The following is a 22,721-nucleotide window of genomic DNA, read 5'->3' as shown; positions in this document are numbered from 1 at the left end:
TGCTTCCCTCCCTTCTTAAACAGGGATATTACATTAGCCATTTTCCAGTTCTCTGGGGACCCTCCCTGACTCCAGTGATTCCCAAAAGATCACCAATAATGCCTCTACAATCTCCTCAGCTATGTCCTTCAGAACCAGGGCAGCATGGTGGCTCAGTGATTAGCACTGCTGCCTCACAGTGCCAGGGACCCAGGTTCAATTCTCACCTTGGGCAACTGTTTGTGTGGAGTTTGCACATTCCCCCAGTGTCTGCGTGGGTTTCCTCCGGGTGCTCCGGTTTCCACCCACAATCCAAAGCTGTGCAGGTTAGGTGTATTGGCCATACTAAATTGCCCATAGTGTTAGGTACGTTAGTCAGAGGATTAATGACCTCCCAACTCCTATACTCAATACTCTGACCAATAAAAGAAAGCATACCAAACGCCTTCTTCACTATCCTATCTACCTGCGACTCCACTTTCAAGGAGCTATGAACCTGCACTCCAAGCTCTCTTTGTTCAGCAACACTCCCTAGGACCTTACCATTAAGTGTATAAGTCCTGCTAAGATTTGCTTTCCCAAAATGTAGCAGCTCGCATTTATCTGAATTAAACTCCATCTGCCACTTCTCAGCCCATTGGCCCATCTGGTCCAGATCCTGTTGTAATCTGAGGTAACCCTCTTCGCTGTCCACTACACCTCCAATTTTGGTGTCATCTGCAAATTCACTAACTACACCTCTTATGCTTGCATCCAAATCATTTATGTAAATGACAAAAAGTATAGGACCCAGCACTGATCCTTGTGGCACTCCACTGGTCACAGGCCTCCAGTCTGAAAAACAACCCTCCCCTACCACCCTCTGTCTTCTACCTTTGAGCCAGTCCTGTATCCAAATGGCTAGTTCGCCTTGTATTCCATGAGATCCAACCTTGCTAATCAGTCTCCCATGGGGAACCTTGTTGAACGCCTTACTGAAGTCCATATAGATCACATCTACTGCTCTGCTCTCAATCTTCTTTGTTACTTCTTAAAAAAACTCAACTCTGGACAGGTCCTCCCTCATGTCTCTGTAGTTACTTTTACTCAATTGTAATACCGTTACATCTGATTCCAGCTTCTCTCTCTCTCAAATTGCAGGGTGAATTCTTTCATATTGTGGTCACTGCCATCTAGGGATTCCTTCACCTTAAGCTCCCTAATTAAGTCTGCATCATCACACATCAAATCTAGAATTGCTTGCTCCATAATGGGATCTACCAGAAATAGCTCCAAAAGGCCATCGTGTAGCCATTCCATGGATTCAGTTTCTTGAGATCTGCTACCACCCGATTTTCCCAGTCTACCTGCAAGTTGAAGTACCCCATGATTATTGCAAAAGTGCCTTTCTTACATGTCTTTTTGATCTCCTGATTTATTTTCTTCTCATATCCCGACTACTGCTTGGCTGCTACACAACACCCATCAGGATCGTTTTTCTTTGCGGTTCTTAACTTTACCCATTCAGATTCCACACCTTTCGATTCTATATCACTTGTTATTGATTTAATTTCATGTCATACTGACAAAGCAACCCCACTCCCTCTGTCCATATGCCTATCCTTTCGACATTTAGTTCCCAGCCCTGAGCCCCTTACAGCCATGTCTCTGTGATACCCACATCGTAGTTGCCAATTTCAAATCTGCACTACAAGTTCATTTACTTTGTGTGTACTGCATGCATTTAAATACAAAACTCTCAGTCCTGTGTTGATTACCCAACTTCTGGATGTCAGCAAACGCAGCCTTTGTTTCTCCTGTGTTAGGAAGTTGAAGGCATGTACTGTACCCTTAAGAGACTGAATGCTGTTCTGAACTGAGAGCTTACAAGCACCTGTATATATGACTAGATGGCAGTCCCAGAGTGTACTGGAAAATTGAAAATACGTAACATTTAGCTGTGGAACGAATATTCGAGTTTCGGTTGCTGTTTTGACAACAATTTGAATTTAATAAGTTTAAATTCAGTTTATTAATGACTTGGATGAGGGGATTGAAGGATGGGTCAGCAAGTTTGAAGACGACAAAGGTTGGAGGTGTCATTGACAGTATCGAGGGCTGTTGTAGGCTGCAGCGGGACATTGACAGGATGCAGAGATGGGCTGAGAGGTGGCAGATGGAGTTCAACCTGGATAAATGCGAGGTGATGCATTTTGGAAGGTCGAATTTGAAAGCTGAGTGCAGGATTAAGGATAGGATTCTTGGCAGTGTGGAGGAACAGAGGGATCTTGGTGTGCAGGTACATAGATCCCTTAAAATGGCCATCCAAGTGGACAGGGTTGTTAAGAAAGCATATGGTGTTTTGGCTTTCATTAACAGGGAAATTGAGTTTAAGAGTCATGAGATCTTGTTGCAGCTCTATAAAACTTTGGTTAGACCGCACTTGGAATACTGCATCCAGTTCTGGTCGCCCTATTATAGGAAAGATGCGAATGCTTTGGAGAGGGTTCAGAGGAGGTTTACCAGGATGCTGCCTGGACTGGAGGGCTTATCTTATGAAGAGAGGTTGACTGAGCTCAGACTTTTTTCATTGGAGAAAAGGAGGAGGAGAGGGGACCTAATTGAGGTATACAAGATAATGAGAGGCATAGATAGAGTCGATAGCCAGAGACTATTTCCCAGGGCAGAAATGACTAACACGAGGGGTCATAGATTTAAGCTGGTTGGAGGAAAGTATAGAGGGGATGTCAGAGGCGGGTTCTTTACACAGAGAGTTGTGAGAGCATGGAATGCGTTGCCAGCAGCAATTGTGGAAGCAAGGTCATTGGGGACATTTAAGAGACTACTGACATGCATATGGTCACAGAAATTTGAGGGTGCATATATGAGAATCAGTGGTCGGCATAACATCATGGGCTGAAGGGCCTGTTCTGTGCTGTACTGTTCTATGTTCTAAATACTATCCCAGGATACCAAAACCCAATTGAGTTTGAATTTATTGTTTTGTCAACATAGAACCAATGAGACGATCCGATTTTGGGGGTATTAAAATGCAGACATTTTGAAAATTGGAGAGAGAGCCAAAATTGAGAGAGACCCAAGAAATTAAGAAACACTCTCTATCAAAGGTATCCTTTCATTGAAACATATTCAAAGTAAAAGGGAAAGACGACGACCCAGGGAATTCTGCACACAGAAGAGTGAAGTCACAGAAGATGACAGCGGTTGTGTGCTTTTGAAATTAAGTTGATGTAATTTTAATACGTGTCTAATTGGAATAGCATATTGTCATAGAGTTGGAGGCAGGTAATAAGCAGTTGAGAGAAAGGGGGGCTTGGAGTTGTGAATAGTTGTTATTTAATATTCACTTTTAGAGTTCAAAATAAATTGATACTATTTTCTTTAAATAGTGGAATTTGGGAATTATCTGCCACTCATAATTTAACAGATTATGATGAGGGGTGAGCTTTCCTGGGTGTTTGGTTTAATTAACAGAAGGGTTCACCGCCATATTAAAACAACTAGGACATTATTCTATCACAATCCTGTGACAAACAACATGGTCCTTCTTCACCCTTGCTATTTGCATGAATAAGTAACCTACCAGGATGCTAAATTGAACTGGACTTCGTTCCAACTGGTCAAGTTTCTCCTCCCGTTATGTACAGTCAGTTGTAGAGGGAGAGGATTTAAATGTTTCTTGATTGGCTAACTCAAATTTCCTAATAGTTTTCCAATTATAAAGACTGTAAGTGTACAGTTAAGGGACTAAGCACAAGGTCATTATCAGCTGAATTAGTTATGATGACTCTTGGTCAACCTGGTGAGTTTGATGGATTACTTCATTTTTGATGACGTCCTCCTGTCAACTCAAAATTAAGAAGCTTGTTTTTATATTTTTTGATTCCTCATCTAGCCTGTTCATTTCCCATGAAAGAGCAGCATCGGAGCCTAGTTCACTTGGAGTTTCCTGTTCAATTTTTGTCAGACTATTTGATGCATGGAGAATAAGTGTGGAATGAAAGTGGTGAGCAACATATTCTGCTGCTCCAGTATTTTTTAAGAGGCGGCTTTGGTGTACTTGTAGTATCACTAGACATAGAACATAGTTCCAACCCCGCCATTCAATTCATGCACTCAATTAGAAACCTGGGAACTAAAATATTCCACACTCACTGGTTTTTCATTGTTTATGCTAGAAGTAAAATCTTCAAAATAATAACTCGAATAATATGGTATGTTTTGTCAAACCAGATTTCCTTTTCACAAATCCATATTGACTCCATTTAATTTCACCATTTTTTTCTAAATATCTAGTTATCACATCATTTATAATAGATGGCTAAATTTTCTGTACAGTGTGCATCAATGTATGCCAATTTGATTTTTGCTACATGGTTGCAGACATTAAACATCAGTCTGTCTGAAATTTCCATTTATAGATAATGGCACCAAACTATTATGGAGCTAGTTATCTCCAATTCTTGCACATTTTTCCATTTGACTTCGATAATTAGTAGCTTTAATGTGCCAATTTTTTTTCCATTGTCTTTTTGGAGGATAACTTTTCATTCTTAGAAACTGGTGTCATCAATTACATGCTGAAGGTAAATCGTTTAATCACTTTTAAGCACCGTGTAAATGCCAAAGACGCATGTTGAAACTATAAATCCAGCAATTTGCAGCAGGAGGCTAACAAGTGGGTATAACGTAATGATATTTCAAACAATATTGATCCAGAAGTGCCAAAAAGGCGGCATGTTGGCTCAGTGGTTAGCACTGCTGCCTCTCAGTGCCAGGGACCCTGTTCGATTCCAACCTCGGGCGACTGTCTGTGTGGAGTTTGCACATTATCCCAGTGTCTGCTTGGGTTTCCTCCGGGTGCTCCGGTTTCCTCCCACAGTCCAAAGATGTGCAGGTGAGGTGAATTGGTCATGCTAAATTGCCCATAGAGTTAGTTGCATTGGCCAGGGGTAAATGTGAGGTGGGGGGGGTTACTCTTCGGAGGGTTGGTGTGGACTAGTTGGGCCGAAGGGCCTGTTTCCATAGGGTAGGGAATCTAATCTCATTTAATCTAAGTGGTTGACCCATCTCTGCATCCACTGGAGGTCTCCAGCATCGTGGATGCCAGTCTTCGGCCAATTCGATTCGCTGCTTGTGATATCAAGAAACAGCTCAAGGCACTGGATATTGCAAAAATTACAGGCCTACACAACATTCCAACAATAGCAGTGAAGACGGGTGTTCTAGAGTTTGCTGCACTCCAAGCCAAGCTGTTCCAGTACAGCTACATTTACCTGATAATGTGAAAAATTACATAAGAATGCCTTGTGAACAAAGGCAGGACAAATCTGACCTGGCCAATTGTTGCTCCATTAGTCAACTTTCAATCATCAATAAAATGATGGAGAGTGCCATCAATAGGGCAGCACAGTGGCTCAGTGGCTAGCACTGCAGCCTCACAGCGCCAGGGACCCAGGTTCGATTCCAGCTTCAGCCGACTGTCTGTGTGGAGTTTGCACATTCTCTCCGTGCCTGCGTGGGTTTCCTCCGGGTGCTCCGGTTTCCTCCCATAGCCTAAAGATGTGTATGTCAGGTGGATTGGCCATGCTAAATTGCCCATAGTGTTAGGTGCATTACACAGAGGGAAATGGGTCTGGGTGGGTTACTCTTCAGAGGGTTGGTATGGACTTGTTGGGCCGAAGGGCCTGTTTCCACACTGTAGGGAATTTAATCTAATCTTCTAATCAAATCAACACTGCTATCAATTAGCACATGCTTAACAATAATCTTCTCACTAACACTCAGGTTGGGTTCCGCCAACCTTGGTTCAAATGTGGATAATAAGCTGAATTCGAGAATTAAATGCTCCTAACATCATTCTAACATATTGTGTTTGACGTGTGGCACCAAAGAATCAGAACAAATCTAGAGTCAATGGGAATCAGAGGAATCTCTCCACTGGTTGAAGTCATATCTGGCACAAAGGAAAACAGTTATGGTTGTTGGATATCAACCATCTCATCTTCAGAACATCTCTGTAGGAGATTTGCAATAATGTATCCTAGGCCCAACTATCTTCAGCTGCTTCATCGTCCCATTTGAAGCTCAGAAGTTGAGATATTTCCTGATGATTGCACGAGTTTCAACAATTTGTGACTTCCCAGATATTGACGCAATCCATGTCCATATGCTGTAAGACCTGGATAATATGTAGGTTAACAATGAAAAGTGGAAAGTAATACTTGTGCCACATAAAGTGCCAGGCAATGGCCATCTCCAACAAGAGAGAATCTAACCATCATCCCTTCACATTCAATGTCTTACCATCACTCAATCCCCCATTGTCAACATACTTAGGATTACCATTAAGCTGACACTGAACTTTACCATCCTTATAAATGCAGTGGCTACAAGAGCTCATCAAAAGCTAGAGCACAGCAGCTTTGAACTGTCCTCCTGACTCCCCAAATCCTGTCCACTATCTAGAAGGTCAAAGTCAGGAGTGTGATTGAATACTTCCCTCTTGCCTGTGAAGGGCAGTTCCAACAACACTCAAGAAGCTTGACACTATCCAGGACAAGCAGCCCACTTGATTGGCATCACATGCACAAACATCCACTCCCTCAAGCACCGACAGTCAGTAGCAACACTGTACAATCTACATATTGCACTGCAGAAACTGACCAATGAACCTTCGACAGCATCTTCCAAAGCACTGGGCATTGCCACCCTGAAAGACCAGGGCAGCAGATACATGGGGACACTACCATACTCAATTTCCCCTTCAAACCACTCATCATCCAGACTTGAGTTACGCGAAGTACTTGAAACATGTCTGTTTCCAAAGACTTAACAAGACATCCTTACCATGTGATCTCTAACATAATGATGTCACTTGCATTCTAATCCTTCAAACTTCATTTTACACTTTGTCACAGCTTGTGTATTTTATATTGGTACTTAAGTTATCTTTCGTGTCCCCAGGGTTGGATGGATAAAAATACATCAGTTGGAGTTCACATGCTTGAGATAACACATGCTGGTACATATATTTACAGTTGTCAAATAAGATGGTTTAATGTTCCACAGCGAACAAAACACACTAGCCCTAGGTACACCTGAAGAATGGTCACTGAACAGACATGCACACTTACAGAACTGTACATCAGTACCAGCTAATGTCTTTAAAAGTCACCTGTAGGTTGAAACAGAACCACTCTACAGCTTCATTACAATGTTAGTTGCAACACTTTATGACTGAAAAGCATTATGCAGAACATACCGGTCGGATTTTCCCAATTGATGTTTCTGGTGTGTATCTCTGTGGCTGTTGATTAGTGGATGCTTCCAAAAGTAAGCTTTCATGATCTGAAAATTGAATCCAAGAAGTACACTCTGATACAATGTCATCATAAGCACAGATGTTCATGACAGCTACAAGTGTTTTTGATTATTGGTTAGGCCAGTTTTAGAATAGTGTGCGCAATTCTGGTCTCCCTCCTATCGGAAAGACGTCATGAAACTTGAAAGGGTTCAGAAAAGATTTACAAGGACGTTGCCAGTGTTGGAAGATTTGAGATATAGAGGAAGGCTGAATAAGCTGGGGCTGTTTTGTCTGGAGTGTAAGTCATGAGGGGCATGGATAGGGTAAACAGATAAGGTCTTTTCCCTGGGGTGGGGGATTCCAGAAATAGAGGGGCATACATTTAGGGTGAGAGGGGAAGAATTTAAAAGGGATCTAAGGGGCAACTTTTTCACACAGGGGGTGGTACGTGTATAGAACGAGCTGCCAGAGGATGTGGAGGAGGCTGATACATTTACAGCATTTAAAAGACATCTGAATGGGTATATGAATAGGAAGTATTTAGAGGGATATGGGCCAAGTTCTGGCAAATGGAACTAGATTAGATTAGGCTATCTGGTCGGCATGGATGAGTTGGACCAAAGGGTCTGTTTCCGTGCTGTACATCTCTATGACTTTAAGTGTATCTTGCATTGACAGATTAAAATAACAGCTTTGGACTCCATTTGTACCCATTTTAATTCCAAGTAGAACTCAAAATATTGTCCCAGATCTTTCAATCATGATCAGAAAGCTCAATTCTGTTCCTAATCACACAAAGACATATACCAAAACCACAGAGAATGTTGGAGAAATTCAGCAGGTCTGGCAGCACCTTTAGAGAGGAGACAGAATTAATGTTTTGAGTTTGGTACATCTCTTCTTCAGAACTTTCTGAAGTTATACTGGACTCAAAACGTGAACAGTTTCTCTTTCTACAGACCTAGTGGGTTTCCAGAATTCTGTGTTTATTGTAGATTTCTAGCATCTGCGATATTATTTTATTAAAGAAATATACCAATTATCGTGGAGGAATTCTACTTGTGAACTTCTGAGCCATGAGACTTCCCAGCCAGAACAGTGTAGTCCATGCCAAAGATCCACAAAATCAGCAATGAAGTGAACTGGCACTGAATCTATATACCTTTTAAGTACATTAGGTATTGTATTTCAAGATTTAAAGGTCCTCCAGCCACTGTTGACAAGTGCTGAAAGAACACAAGTGTGTAAGTGGCAGGTGGAATTAGGGGGATGGTAGGAAGGAGTTAGGGTGAAGAGAAAGTGGGTGCATTAAGCTGAGGAGGGGAGGGTCAGATGGATACAAAGTCAGTTCAGGTTGGTACAGACAGTTCAGGAGGGGGGAGTTGAATCTGAGGTGGGAGTAGTGGATTTTATTAGGGGGTGCGGCCTCAGCTCGGATGCATGGGATGGGTGTCTATGGGGAATGTCAGTACACGAATGACTGGGAAGTCAGTTTCATAGTTAGCCAGATGTTAGAGCAGGTGTTGAATACTAACTATTCTTAGTGAACTATTCAGTAAGTCAGTTGGAATCATTCAAAATCTTCTACTTTAATTAACAGTTGGGGACCTTTTTTGGAGGGTTCTAGATAATGGGTAATTGCCCACTGAAAATTTCAACTGCTCCAGGTAAATCCCACATTGTCAGCACGTTTGGACTGTCACATGGTCCTGAACATGTCTTGGAAGTTCTGGGCAATTATACTTGTAGAACAGGGGGATGGTACCAGCATTTAAAAGACATCTGAATGATGTTCACCATTCACCAGAGAGCTGGATTTTAGAGACTCTGTCAACATGTTGGAAGATCTGATGGGGGGAATGGAGCAGGCTTGTAAAATACTGTGTGACCTTCCAACTGACTTCTTGTCTATTCTCAATGCGTCATTCACCCTGAGAGACACCTATTGAGACACTCATGTAGCCAACTAATGACCACTTAAATGCCTCATTTAACCTCTGTAGCTACTCTATCCAGAGCAGGTGGAAGCGCATGCTAAGTGGGTTGCCCAGCAGCTTGTACTGTGCATGTCAGCACCAGGTATGGGGGTGATATCCTTTTGAGTCTCAGTACAAATCAGAGGAATTGATCCCAGACTGTCACTCTCCACCTTTAAACCTTCACTCCTGGCCTCGTAAGCCTGTCCAATCCAACATTCTTGCTGTGCCTCGAGGCCACATCCTGACAATATTTAGCTCGAAGTTTGGCCTGATAACCACCTCTTTTTCAGGGACTGAACGTAGTTGCAGCAGTTGCAATAACATAAGCTTGCATTGCCTGGGTAAGACAGTCAGGTTAGCTGGTAGCTTTCCAGTGCAGAACTTATCCATACTCAGGTTAGCAGTTTCAACTACAGAAAAGCAAAACAGCCTCCAGTGTGAAATGGCTGCAAGACAGCTGGCTTTCTGGTACTCAGGCTTCCAATTGATATTTTGAGAGGAAATGGCGCCTGAAAAAAATCTAACTCATAAGCTATGGTGATCCTGTGTGTAAATAGTTAATAAAATCAGTTATTATAACGCATAACTCAGATGCTCTGGTACAGGGGTTTGGTTAGCTCAGCTGGTTAGATGGCTGGTTTGTGGTGCAGTGCGATGCCAACAGTGTGGGTTCAACTCCTGCACTGGCTGAGGTTTCCATGAAGGACTCTCCTCAACCATTCCCCTCATCTGAGGGTTGGTGACCCTCAAGGTTAAATCAGTACTAGTCAGTTCTCTCTAATAAAGCGAGCATAACTTTATGGTTTAGTAGGACTATGGTGATTTTACCTTACGTTGTGGCAGAGTGTCCATACTTTACCTGTTACTGAAGGTGATCTGGGGAAGGATTGTGATCCTGTCTTGTCTGGACTGCTGAAAGGGCTGGAAGGTGGCTGATCATACAATGGTAATGAAGGAAGACTGGCCTGTGGTCTTGAGGATGGAGATACCTGCTTAAAAATAATTGAGAGGGGCTGATAATTCCTCATATTATTATGCATATCAGTCCAAACATTTTTGTAATGAATGTCTTTGTTTATTCCCCTGCCTTAATAAATTTATTAATCCAGATAAAGTTTCTATTGTAAGTTGTTTTCACCAACAAGAGCCTGCAATTTCATCATATCCTCAAGGACAGCACAAAAAGCAATAACTTATATATATTTACACAAGTTAATGAAAACCAGAATTTGATTCTGATAATTGTAAATACTATACTGATGCTGAAAGATTCACGGGCAAGCTGTGTCATGGTCAACTTATTTTGTAAATGCATAACTTACCTGTGAAATTGATCATCAGTCATCCTGTAAAAACAGAAAATAGGAGTAGGAAGCCATTCGGCCCTTTGAACTGCTGCCTCATTCAACATAATAATGATTGATCATCTAACTCAGTACCCTTTCGCCGCATTTTCCCCATTCCCTTTGATCCCTTTAATTTCAAAAACCATATCTAACTCCTCCTTGAAAACATTCAATGTTTGGCCTCAACCACTTTCTGTGGCAGAGAACTCCACAAGTTCACTATTGTCTGGATGAAGAAATTTCTCCTCATCTCAGTCATAAATGGCCTACCCCATATCCTTAAACTGTGATCACTGGTTCTGGAAACTCCAGAAATTGTGAACACTTGCTCTATTTATTTTGTCTAATCCTGTTAGAATTAACTAGGTTTCTATGTGATTCCCCCTCATTCTTCTAAACTCCAGTGAATATAATCCTAACTGATGTAGTCTCTCCTAACTCTGTCAGTCCTACCATCCAAGCAATCAGTCTGGTAAACCTTCACTGGACTCCCTCTATAGCCAGAAAATACTTCCTCAGATAAGGAGACTAAAACTGAACACAATACTCCAGATGTGGTCTCACCAAGTCCCTGTACAATTGCAGCAAGACATCCCTCCTCCTTTATTTGAATCCTTTTGCTATGAAGGCCAGCTATACCATTTACATTTATTGTATATACTTCCTGCTGCCTCAGGAAATTCGCCAACATAATCAAAGACCCTTCCCATCTGGTTGTACACTTTTCCACACTCTTCTAATCAGGCATAGAGTCCTGGTGGTCTACAGTTTCTTAAATGATGAAGATACAAAAGGTTGAAAACACATACCAAAAGATTCAAGAACAGCTACTTCCCTGCTGTTCTTAAGAATGGTTTTGTCATGTTAGAGTTGATCTTTCTCTGTAGCTGTAACATGATATTCTGCATTCTGTTCCATTACTCTGATGTACTTATGTAAGGTATGATTTATCTGGTTAGCAAAACAATACTCTTCACTGTATCTCAGTACTTGTGACGATAATAAATCAAACCAAAATTGCCTTCCTCACTGACTTCTGCATTTGAATGCCTACTTTCAACAACTGCTGTGCAAGAATATTCAGATCTTGTTTCATCTCCCTTTTTCCCAATCTATTGCCGTTCAGATAATGATTTGCCTTCCTGTGTTTATTACCAAAGTGGATAACCTCTCATTTATCCATGCTATATTTCATCTGCTATGCATTTTCCCACTCACTCAACTTGTCCAAATCACACTGAGGCATATCTGCACCCTCCACAGTTCACCTGCCCACCCAACTTTGTGACATTGGAAACTTGGAGATATTATATATTATTTTGATGAAGGAACTAGATATATGAAGAATAGCTGGGGTCTATGCACTGATCTCTGCATTACCCCACTAGTCACTGCCTGCTAGTTGGAAAACAACACATACTATTCAAAGCTTTTATGTTTTTAAATAACCTCTTGATGGATAAGTAAATTTATAAATTTTCTGGAAATAAGACTATGAGTAGTCATGACAAATGATAACACAAAAGGCTTGAGTATCGCTGAAAAAAGAAACATTTTGTTATAGGTTTTGGAATTTTGTGCACAGTTCCGGTCGCCACACTACCAAAAGGATGTGAAGGCTTTAGAGGTGGTACAGAAAAGATTTACCAGGAAATTCCTATTTTGGACAGTATTTGCTCGGAGGAGAGATTCGGCAAACTTTGTTTTCATGTGAATGTCGGAGGTCGAGGACGTGACTTGGTAGGAGTCACAAAATTATGAGAGGCATGGATTGAATGGATGGTCAGTCTTTTTCCCAGGGTAGAAATGTCAATTTCTAGTGGACATTAACTTAAGTTAAAAAGGGGGCAAGTTTAAAGGAGATGAGAGAAGCAAGTTTTTTTTTAAACACAGAGGATGGTAATTACCTGGAATGTGCTGCCAAAGGAGGTGGTAGAAACAGATACAATAGCAACATTTAAGAAGCATCTTGACAGATACATGAATAAGTGAGGAATAGAGGGATATGGACTGCATAGAGGCAAAATATATTTAGTTTAGAAAGGCATCATGCATTGACATAGGCTTGGTGGGTCAAAGGGCCTGTTCCTGTGCTGTACTGTTCTTCTGTCTTGTGCTCATCAGGATAATTCACAAAAAATATCAAAGTAGAGGGGAAACAATGTTTATACTGCATTAGAGACGCATGCTGATTGTTTGGTAAGTAAACTTTGATTGGTAGTGGCAATGCCATGGACAATGCACCAGTTTATGAACAGTAACAGTCAGGCTACAAATTTGAAATCATGCATATTCACTCTTATTAGTCAAGACACTGCTGTGAGAAATGAACCAGTGAATGGCTGTCATCTATTTTGCTGTATTGAAATAGGTGCATTGCATGTTCTTTTGTTTGCAAAGAACAGAGCCCTATGTTTTAATAGTTTCCAGTAAAGTGCTACACTGCGAGCCAGATTCTCAATCCTAAATTGTAAGCATAATTGTATGCACACTCAGAATTATGTAGCAAATGTTGGACATTTGAAAGTTGTCAGTAGATTACATAGACTGAGTCAGAATTTTGCTTGTTGTGAACAAGCATATGCTGTTTGATATGACTGATATATGGTTTACAAACCTAGAATCACACCAGCACTGAAATTCTTGTACACATCACTCATGTGTGTGATGGACAGAACATCCTTTTGACTTAATGGCACCATCCTTTTGATGGTGAACGACAATCGTATTGCTCCTGCACAGCAGCATAAAACAGTATTTTTCAGATCGAAAAGCGACAGTCTTAGGTCTGTTCAAGAGATTCACACAAGAAATGCTTTGATCAGGGTAGTCATTATCCTGCAGGATGGCTTTGAGGTGCCCTATTACAACAACAAGTTTGCACAATGAACACATTGTTCAGGTTGTATTTAGGAGGTTGCCAAAAAGGCCAAACTTATTGGACATGAAGAATTCCAATGTATATATTTAAGAGTAAAAATATTTTCTCCAAGGGAATGCCTGTATCAGCATCCACTTGCACAATCTGCACTCTCAACGTATAAAAAAGTTGCTTTCTGTTTAGTTTGGTATTCCTTTCAATTGTCTTGAAAGCTTCAACAAAATGTCTTTTTACAGCAATAGAAATACCTTTGTTAGATTGTATCCCAGTATTCTTTATTTGAACAGAAGAACAATGTAAAGAGGGAAAATGTATGAACAGAGATAATTTAGAAACAAAGACAAATGCAGATAAAGACCCATGTCAAAAAGCTGGCACATATCAAGAAAAATGGGAGGTTGCTAAGAGACTGCTTGTGAAAATGCCTGCATTGCACTCAAGCTGCTCATTTAAAATATCATAAAGAGAGCTTGTGGAAGGCCAAAAGGTTAGAAATAGGGTAAAAAAATCTCAATCTGTCACCTCAGGAAATGCACAAATATGCATTCAGATGCAGCTCAACCTAGCCACAACTGCCAAGACTACTTCAGTCTTCCACACTGATTGCTAAAACCTTGATATTTTTGTCCAGCATTGCATGAAATACCTTTTGTTGTATTTTCTTTACCCTTTAATTCAAAAAGCACTGCTAAATGTGTGATAAATATATTTAACTTGCTCTCTTCAATTAACTCAGGTATTTCTTAAAACACGCTAATTTTATCTTGACTATGAATTTTAAGTTTTCCCATAAATGGTGCTCACTCTTTCCAAACAGAGGCGTTCCATGACTGTTGGCCAGCGTCATTACATAATTTGTGCATCTAAACAGGATGGAAACAAAACCTTCGAGCCACTGCTGTCAACTCCCAAACTTCTTTCAAGAATTAAAGTTGGATGCGTTCAGGACTCAACAGTTAATTCACCTGAATTTCTGCTAATTACCCTCCTGTTCACAATAAACTTCTGTTCTGCACTTCTCTAACCTCTTCTCTTAGTACAGCTCACTTCCACGATAAATAGCTGAAAACTGACAAAGGTGAAACATCATTGATTTGAAATATAAACTTCCTCTCTGTAGGTGATGCTTGATCACTTGAAACTTTCCAGCATTTTCTGTTTTACAGTATTTTGCTTTTCTGCCGAAGCTAAGAGATTTGTCAAATGTGTTTAATGTTATGAAAGGTTTACAGTGAATGTATAAAGAGATGTTTTTAATGGCTGAAGGGTCAACACCAAAGGAGACAGAGGAATGCAGTTTCTGATAGTCTGTGGATACAATGGCCTTTGAAGGGCGATTTCATAAATATTTTAAGGAGATAAAAAAATTCTTGAACTGTGGGCAAAAGCAACGCAGTAGGACTAACCGGATTACTCTGCAAATGAATCAGCAGACTCAATGGGCTAAAGTCTGTTTTATCTTTCTATATTTTTCATTATTTTGAGGCCTGTGATGCATATAATTATACGATTTTCTTCATTACTTTTCAACACTATTCATATAAAGTCCATTTTTATGCAATTGGCGAAGGTTTAATGCTGTAGTGAAATCCTTTTGAAATACTGCCACCTACCCTCCCGTTTCCCTCTCCATATCCTTTTGAAGGTGTTGTAACCAGGATTAGCAAGGATGCAGACTTGTCAAATGGAACTATGAACTACAGATGAGTAAAGAGATTTAGTGGTTTGAGCATAGAAATTATCGAAAATAATTATGTAAACATTCTAATGGAATGTTGGCCTTTACTTCAACAGGGGGTGAAGTACAAAGAGATGTTATGTTATGTCGCAGCTGGATTAGTGCTTTCAGCTCTGGGCACTACAGCTCAGGAAGGAAATGCTGACCTAGGAAGGGTGGAATGTAGATTCACTAGAATGATATCAGAATTAAGAGGGTCAAATTAGGAGGACAGATTACATAGACTAGACTTACATCCCTTGGAGTATAGAAGATAAAAGAGTGATCAAATAAAAATGGTTATGATGAAAGAACTTGATAACATAGAATCTAATTTTCTCTGGTGGTAGGATCCAGAACAAGGTGGCAACATTGAAATGAAAACTAGGCCCTTAAGTGGTAATGTCAGAAAGTATTCACATCAGGTAGTAAAAGCCTAAAAATCCCTCCCTTGTTGACACTAGGTTAATTGAGAGTTTCAAAACTGAGATTGCTTGATCTTCAGGCAAGGATAGTATGGGTTACAAAATTAAAACAGATACAGATGATATAGATCAGCTGTGATCGAACTAAATGCCCTCCTCCCCTTCCTATTTTCCTATCTATTATATTATTAGATTCCTCCATATAATTACTAATACTTAACCCGACAATTTTACTTTAAATGCTTTACACCTTGACAGACCAACTATTTAATTTGGAGTTTCAATTATTTGGACTCATTCTTTTATACAGCTTTCTCAATGTTTTGGCACCACTGCACCTTCTATAGAAATATCAGAGTCAATACTTCAGTCTTTCCTTTCTTCTCCCCTCTTAAAAAATATTCTCCTCACTTTTTAACCCCTCCCCCTGTTTAGCCGTGTGCATCTATTCCAATAGATGTGTTGAATTTGATTTTCTCCAGCAGTAAGCCTCAACTTGCTCCATTCCTCATTAAGCAAGTCAAAAATCATAGAATAAACAGAATATAAAGCACAGAAACAGGCCACCAGTCCAACAACATTGCTTCACTGGAGCCCCCTTCCATTGTATCTTATCTAACCCATAACTGCTTTCTTTATCAAATGCACCTATACAACTTTATTCAACTACTGCTTGCAGCAATGAGTGCTAGATTCCCATCATTCTCCAAGTAAAAAAAAAAGTTTCTTCTGAACCTTGTTTCATTCATTCAGGATTGTAGACTTCACCAGCTGGGCCAACACTTATCACGCATCCCTAACTCGTATGGATATGGTGGTCAGCAGCTTCTTGAACTGCTGCAGTCTGTGTGGTTTGGGAGCTCCAGCAGTTTGACCATACAGCATAGAAACAGACCCATCAGTCCAACGTGTCCATGCCGACCATTTCCCAAACTAAACTAGTCCTGCATGCCTGCGCTTGTCCAAATCCCTCCAAACATTTTCTATTCATGAATTTATCCAAATATCTATTAAACGTTGTAACTGTACCTGCATCTACCAATTCCTCTGGCAGTTCATTCCACACGCAAACCACTCTGTATAAAAAAGTTGCCCCTCATGTCCTTGTTAAGTCTTTCTCCTCTCACCTTAAAAATATGACCCCTCGCCTTGAAAACCCCATCCTAGGGAAAAGACCTTTGCTATTCATCTTGTCCATGCTCCTCATGATTTTATCATCCTCTATAAGGTCACCTCTCAACATCCTATGCTCCAGTGAAAAAAGTCTCAGTCTTTCCAGTCCATTTTTAAATCTCAAACTCTCCATTCCTGGCAACATACTGGTAAATCCTTTCTGAGCACTCTCCAGTATAATAATACCCTTCCTGTAATAGGGAGACCAGAACTGTACACAGTACTCCAGAAGAGGCCTCACTAACATCCTGATGTCCCAATCCTTATACTCAATGGCCTGAGCAATGAAGGCAAGCATGCTTAATACTTTCTTAATCAGCTGGTCTGTGATGCAAATTTCATAGAATTATGTACCTGAACCGCTCGATCTCTCTATCCTAAGACACTCCCCAGGTAACATCATTAATTTTATAAGTCCTGTCCTTGGTTGTATTACCAAAATTCAATATCTCACATCTATCCAAATTAAACTCCATCTGCTACTTATCTCCAAGTCAGGAAGGTGTCTGGCTTGGAAGTGAACTTGTGTGTGATCATATTCACATGTATCTGCTGTCCTTATGTAGACATAATCATGGGTTACAATGCACAGTCTGAACAGGCTGGATGAATTGTTGCAGTGCATCTTGTAGATGGTATACACTACATCCACTGTAACTGGTGGAGGGAGTGAACATTGAAGGGGTTGGATGGAACACCAAATCAAGCTGGCTACATTTTCCTGGATCCTGTCGAACACATGACTTTAATTGGAGCTGAATACATCCAGCAAATAGAGAGTATTTAATCACACTCCCAACTTGTGCCTTGTAAAAGGTGGGCAAGCTTTGAGGTGTCAGAAGGGGAGTTACTCGTACAGAACCCCCAGTCTCTTATTTGCCCTTTCAGATACAGCATTTATCTGGTTGATCTATTTCAGTTTCTGGCCAATGATAACTCCCAGGATGTTGTGGTGGAGGATTTAGCAGTAGCAATTCCATTGACTCATGTTTTAGATGGAACTGCTTTTCATTTGTGTGGCACAAATGTTAGTTGACACTTTCAGCCCAAGCCTAAATTTTTTTTAGGCTGCTTCAATACCTGATAAACTACAAACATTTGTACATTGTGTATAGTGAACTTTATGATGGAGGGAAGGTAATTGATGAAGCAGAAGAGGTTTTGCCTAGGGCACTACTTTGGGGAACTCTTGGAATGTTGCCTTGTTGCTAAATTATTGCCCTCCAATGGAAAGCATCTTGCTTTTTGCTAGGTATGGCTTAACCATCTGAAAGTATTCCCCACCAATTTTCCTTGACTCCAGTTTTGATAGGGCTCTTTGGTGGCACATTTGGTTAAATGCTGACTTGATATCAAGTATAGTCACCCTCACTTCCCCACTTAAGTTGAGCTCTTTTCTTCATGCTTGGACCAAGGCTCCATTGAGGTCAGCAGTTGAGTGGACCTGGTAGATAACAATAATCTGCCCACTGCTCATTTTGATTGGTACTGCTTAATAGCACTGTCAATGACAACTTGCATCACACTGCTGATGAGGTGAATAATTGGCCTGCTTGGATTTGTCTTGCTGTTTGTAGATAAGACATACTTGGTCAATTTCCCTTATTGCCAAGTAGATGTCAGTGTTGTAACTGTACTGCAACAGCTTGGCTAGGATCACAGCCTGTTCTGAGCAAATGTCTTAAATACTATTGCCAGCATGGTGTCAAGTCCCACAGCCTCTGCAGAATCCAGTCCCTTCAGCTGTTTCTTGATATTACTTGGATAGAATTAAATTGGCTAAAAAGACCATTTCTGATAATGGCAACCTCAGGAAGAGGCAGAGATGGATTAGCTAGAACTGCTGAATCGATAAACTAAAGATGTTTCCAAATGCAACATCCTTACTCTATGCTTATATTTGCTACCAGATGACTGTTAGTGATGACCAGCTTATAGTCAATAGATCTCACCATGTTGAAAGAGATCATTATGATCTCAACATTAATTGTAACCATCCCTAACAACCAAAAACTCCCATAATCAAACTACATGGTGTTATGTTTATCCTGGGATTACTGGAATTATTCTTTCCAGCTTTAGCTGACCATGTGTATACGTATGTAATGTGTGTGATACTATAATTGTGTGCGTGTGTGTCTGTATCTATATATGACACTAAAAGTAAAGTCACCATAGTCCTACTCCTTCATTAGAGAGAGATGACCTGGTGGTTTAACCTGAAGGTCACCAAGCCAGGCAAAGAATAAGTCTGAAAAGGTGAGACCCTTATTATGATCTCAGCCAATACAGGAACTGAACCCACACTGTTAGCGTCACTCTATCACAAACGAACCATCCAGCTAGCTATGCTAAGACACTAAGTGCTTCTGACTGACCACAACTGTTTCACGCAAAGGGTGGTACGTGTATGGAGTGAGCTGCCAGAGGAAGTGGTGGAGGCCAGTACAATTGCAACAGTTGAAAGGCATCTGGATGGGTATATGAATAGGAAGGGTTTGGAGGGATATGGGCCAGGTGCTGGCAGGTGGGACTAGATTGGGTTGGGATATCTGGTCGGCATGGACGAGTTCGACCGAAGGGTCTGTTTCTGTGCTGTACATCTCTATGACTACGACTGTATACTTATGAATCTGTTCCTTTATCTCCTCACATGTTGGTACAAATCAATATGGCATAATTTATCCTTATATATTTAATAATTCTTTTCTTTAACTTTCCAATTACATGAGCTAACTAGCTTGATTTCTTTCTCATTTCCAAGTAAACTATAAATTGACTAATTTATTTTTCTAGATTATCCTTTGATAATAGTTGCCACAGCTTACTGTATTTAAATATCTAAATGTTCAACTCAAGAGGGTTGCCAAACACACAGACACAGTCACTTAACATGCTTACAGTTCAAAACTTTGCCTGGACGCCCTCCTCAAGCTTGAAGATGGTGGAATTTTGCAACATTTACCTTGAACCACACAATGGCCTTGAGAAGATTCATGGGAGAATAATAAGAGCAAAATCCTAATTTAAAGAATTTTAGTCACCTAGATCTGGAGAACTACAGCATATGTTTAAACAACACAGAGGTAGAAAATGCTAAATGTTATGGAGCTCTTCATTTCCATAAGAACTGTGGAAGCAACAGACTTTAAGGACCACCTTAGTTGCTTTGAACAAAAAAAAAAGCCTGTATGACCTTGCATCCAATTTTTCAGCATGATTAAACTCTGATTAGGACTCAGCTGATGTTTCAATAGAATCAGCTACATATGTCTGAACGCTGACTGTGAATACTGCATTGTTCCATAAACAAATTAATGGAGAGGAAGGAAGGAAATACCATGTTATTTCCTTCTATTCTGCATTTCCGCAGCTTTTTAGGCTTTTCTATGTGCAAAGCTCACCAAAAAAACAAATAATTAAAACTGTTGGGCTGTACCTTTGGGAGAGTTTGCAGCTTACGATGCAAGATTTTTATCACCATAATGAAATAAGGCGTTAATGTACATTTAGTTTAAGAATAGGCATGCAAAGTGGCACACCCATAATCCTAGCAAGACGTTTTAATTTTTTTTTCAAAAATGTAAAAGATATTGTTAGGGAGAAGAATCAAAAGAGTAAATAATCAAATATAACGAACCTGTATTTAAAACAAAACTGAAAATATAATTTGAAATTACTGGTGATAATATGCAAAATACTTTGTGATATGGAGAGGTATGATAATTGGAATACAAAATGTTTAAATTTTGGTGTTATACCACTTTCTATCCAAATAAAACTTTGTCACTGTCATAAACGCTAAGATTTTTGATTTTATATTTCAAACTGAATGGCTGAAAAAAAGTGTTAATTTTTGTAGAATATCAAAGCAGTACATAACATGCAGTTTTTCATAGATTCCTTGCATAAATGTTACTTCATTCTGATTAAATCTTGAAGGTTGACATGACTACTGCTTCAAACAACAATGCTTCAGTCTTAGAAATCTATGTAAAAAATTCTCCTCTCCCATATTTCAAACTTTTCAATTTCAGCTTTTTTGTTCCTTTATGAAGCTTCTTGGAATGTTTACCACATCAAAGATCTGTCCTTTCTGCACATAGGAAAATCAAATCTCTCCACAGAAAGATTAATTCTACTCACATGGATCAAACAGTTGCTTTATTCACAAAATTTCATGTTAGTTTCTTCTGGGTAATACAAATCACATGTGAAAACTTCTACCTTTGACAGAAAATTCTACAACGTAAAAATTTGGTCAGCTGTATCTGATGGTACCATGTTTGTTGAAAAGAGAAAAAGTTATAGTGAACTGAAAACAGACATGACAGATAGTATTGCATTAGAAATGACAATCACTCATTATGCTGTGGCTCCATGTATTTCAATTATGTTGATGCTTGGAAATTTCTCTACTTGTAACATCACTATTAAAACAACGTTTAGAAATTTTCCTGGGTGTTAAATTCGCACATACCTGCGTGTCTCCAGTCCACTGAGAGTCGCCATTCTCAGATCCTGCCAGCTCTTCCACTAACACAGAAGGAAAGACACCAACGCAGCCATTAAGCTCACCCTCCCAAAAGCCATCGTCCTCTTGGTTTTCTTTGTTTAGTATCCTAATGATAGCTCCCTCAGGGAATGAAAGTTCGTCTTCAGTCTGCCCCTCATAATCGTAAAGTGCCTTCACAAAACAAACTGAATGGGAAACAAATATTCTTGTTATTACTGAGAATCTTAACTAAGTTAAACCAAACTGAATACAGCTGCTAATTTCAATTTGTGTCCAATGGCAAGATGAAGAAAATAGTAACTGGTTGGCAGGCAAGCAACACCTCAACGATAAGGGAAACGGCTTTGATTTTCAGGATGTGCCCATCGGTGTTTCGCCAGGATTTGTATTGGGGCTTCAGCTTTTCATTCATATATGGTAAGTTGTAGACTAAAATTTGTGGATTACATGAAGCTAGGAAACACTGCAATGACGAAACATAGAAAAATTAATTGAGAGAGCAAGTCTGTGTGAGATAAGGATTAAATCCATGGGAAGATATTAAATCCAAAGTAAACTGGAAATTTTCAGAATGGTAAGAGATTAAGAATTATACAGAAGGAAAGGTATTTGTGTGTCCATGCATACTAATCATTGAACATTAGTGCACTGCTACAATATTTAAATCAAATAGAATGAGGTCACCAGCAAGACTAACACATTGCCTATTTCTACTTGTATTGAGAAGATAAGGGCATATCTTAAACCACACTTAGTGGTTTTGTTTTAACTGGGTAAAATTCAATTGTGCTGGTCTGGGTCTAGCAAATTAAGTTGCTTTTAGCATTTTCTTTTGATAAGTGAACAGGTTGATCTAAAAGCTTCTCAGTGACTTTTAATTTCCAGATCCAAATTTTGAAATCACTGCAGTGGGACTTAAACTTTTATTCTTTGGACAATAAGCACTGTTCTTTGTGCGACATCAGTCACTTCACAACCATATCCACAACATTATTGGTCTTTTTCTCAAAAAGCTGAAATATAAAATAGTAGAAGTTAAGCATCAGTTCCAGATAGCCGCAATCAGACCTCATCTGGTGTACTGCATTTAGTTTGGGAAGTGCACTTCAGGAAGGATTTACTGGGTTGGAGGGGACATAAATTCATCAGAATAATGTTGGAGTGGGATTTCAAGTTGCATTTAATTGGCTTGCATTCTTTTGAGTTTTGGTAAATTCAGACATAATCTTACTAATTTTATCATTTAAAATGGTAAAGGGATTTGATATAGTAAAAACAAAAGAACTATTTCATCTTATGGGTAATCGAGAACAAGAAAAAAAGATTAGAATTTTAAATTTAGAACGAGCCATTCAGGAGTGAAATCACGAAGCATTTTTTTCCAAAGCAAGCGTCGTGA

The 22,721-nt window shown here is 39.8% G+C and overlaps 1 protein-coding gene across 5 annotated transcripts in view; it reads right to left on the bottom strand.

Annotated features, from left to right (window-relative positions):
* The window catches only part of LOC122550843 (F-BAR and double SH3 domains protein 2-like), a 229,516-nt gene that overhangs the window by 9,262 nt on the left and 197,533 nt on the right, over positions 1 to 22,721 (bottom strand). For 3 of the 5 annotated variants that reach the window (XM_043692169.1, XM_043692172.1, XM_043692171.1), the window contains 3 exons: positions 21,287 to 21,507; positions 10,124 to 10,256; positions 7,244 to 7,329 (listed from right to left, as the gene is read on the bottom strand). In XM_043692169.1, coding sequence (XP_043548104.1) covers positions 7,244 to 7,329; positions 10,124 to 10,256; positions 21,287 to 21,507 — 440 coding nt within the window. The remainder of the gene's footprint in view (positions 1 to 7,243; positions 7,330 to 10,123; positions 10,257 to 21,286; positions 21,508 to 22,721) is intronic. The other 2 variants (XM_043692170.1, XM_043692173.1) reach the window with 1 other exon arrangement.

The sequence above is a fragment of the Chiloscyllium plagiosum genome, chromosome 6 (assembly GCF_004010195.1).
Source record: "Chiloscyllium plagiosum isolate BGI_BamShark_2017 chromosome 6, ASM401019v2, whole genome shotgun sequence".
NCBI classification, from domain to species: Eukaryota; Metazoa; Chordata; class Chondrichthyes; order Orectolobiformes; family Hemiscylliidae; genus Chiloscyllium; species Chiloscyllium plagiosum.
This window is presented reverse-complemented; position numbering and strand designations above follow the sequence as displayed.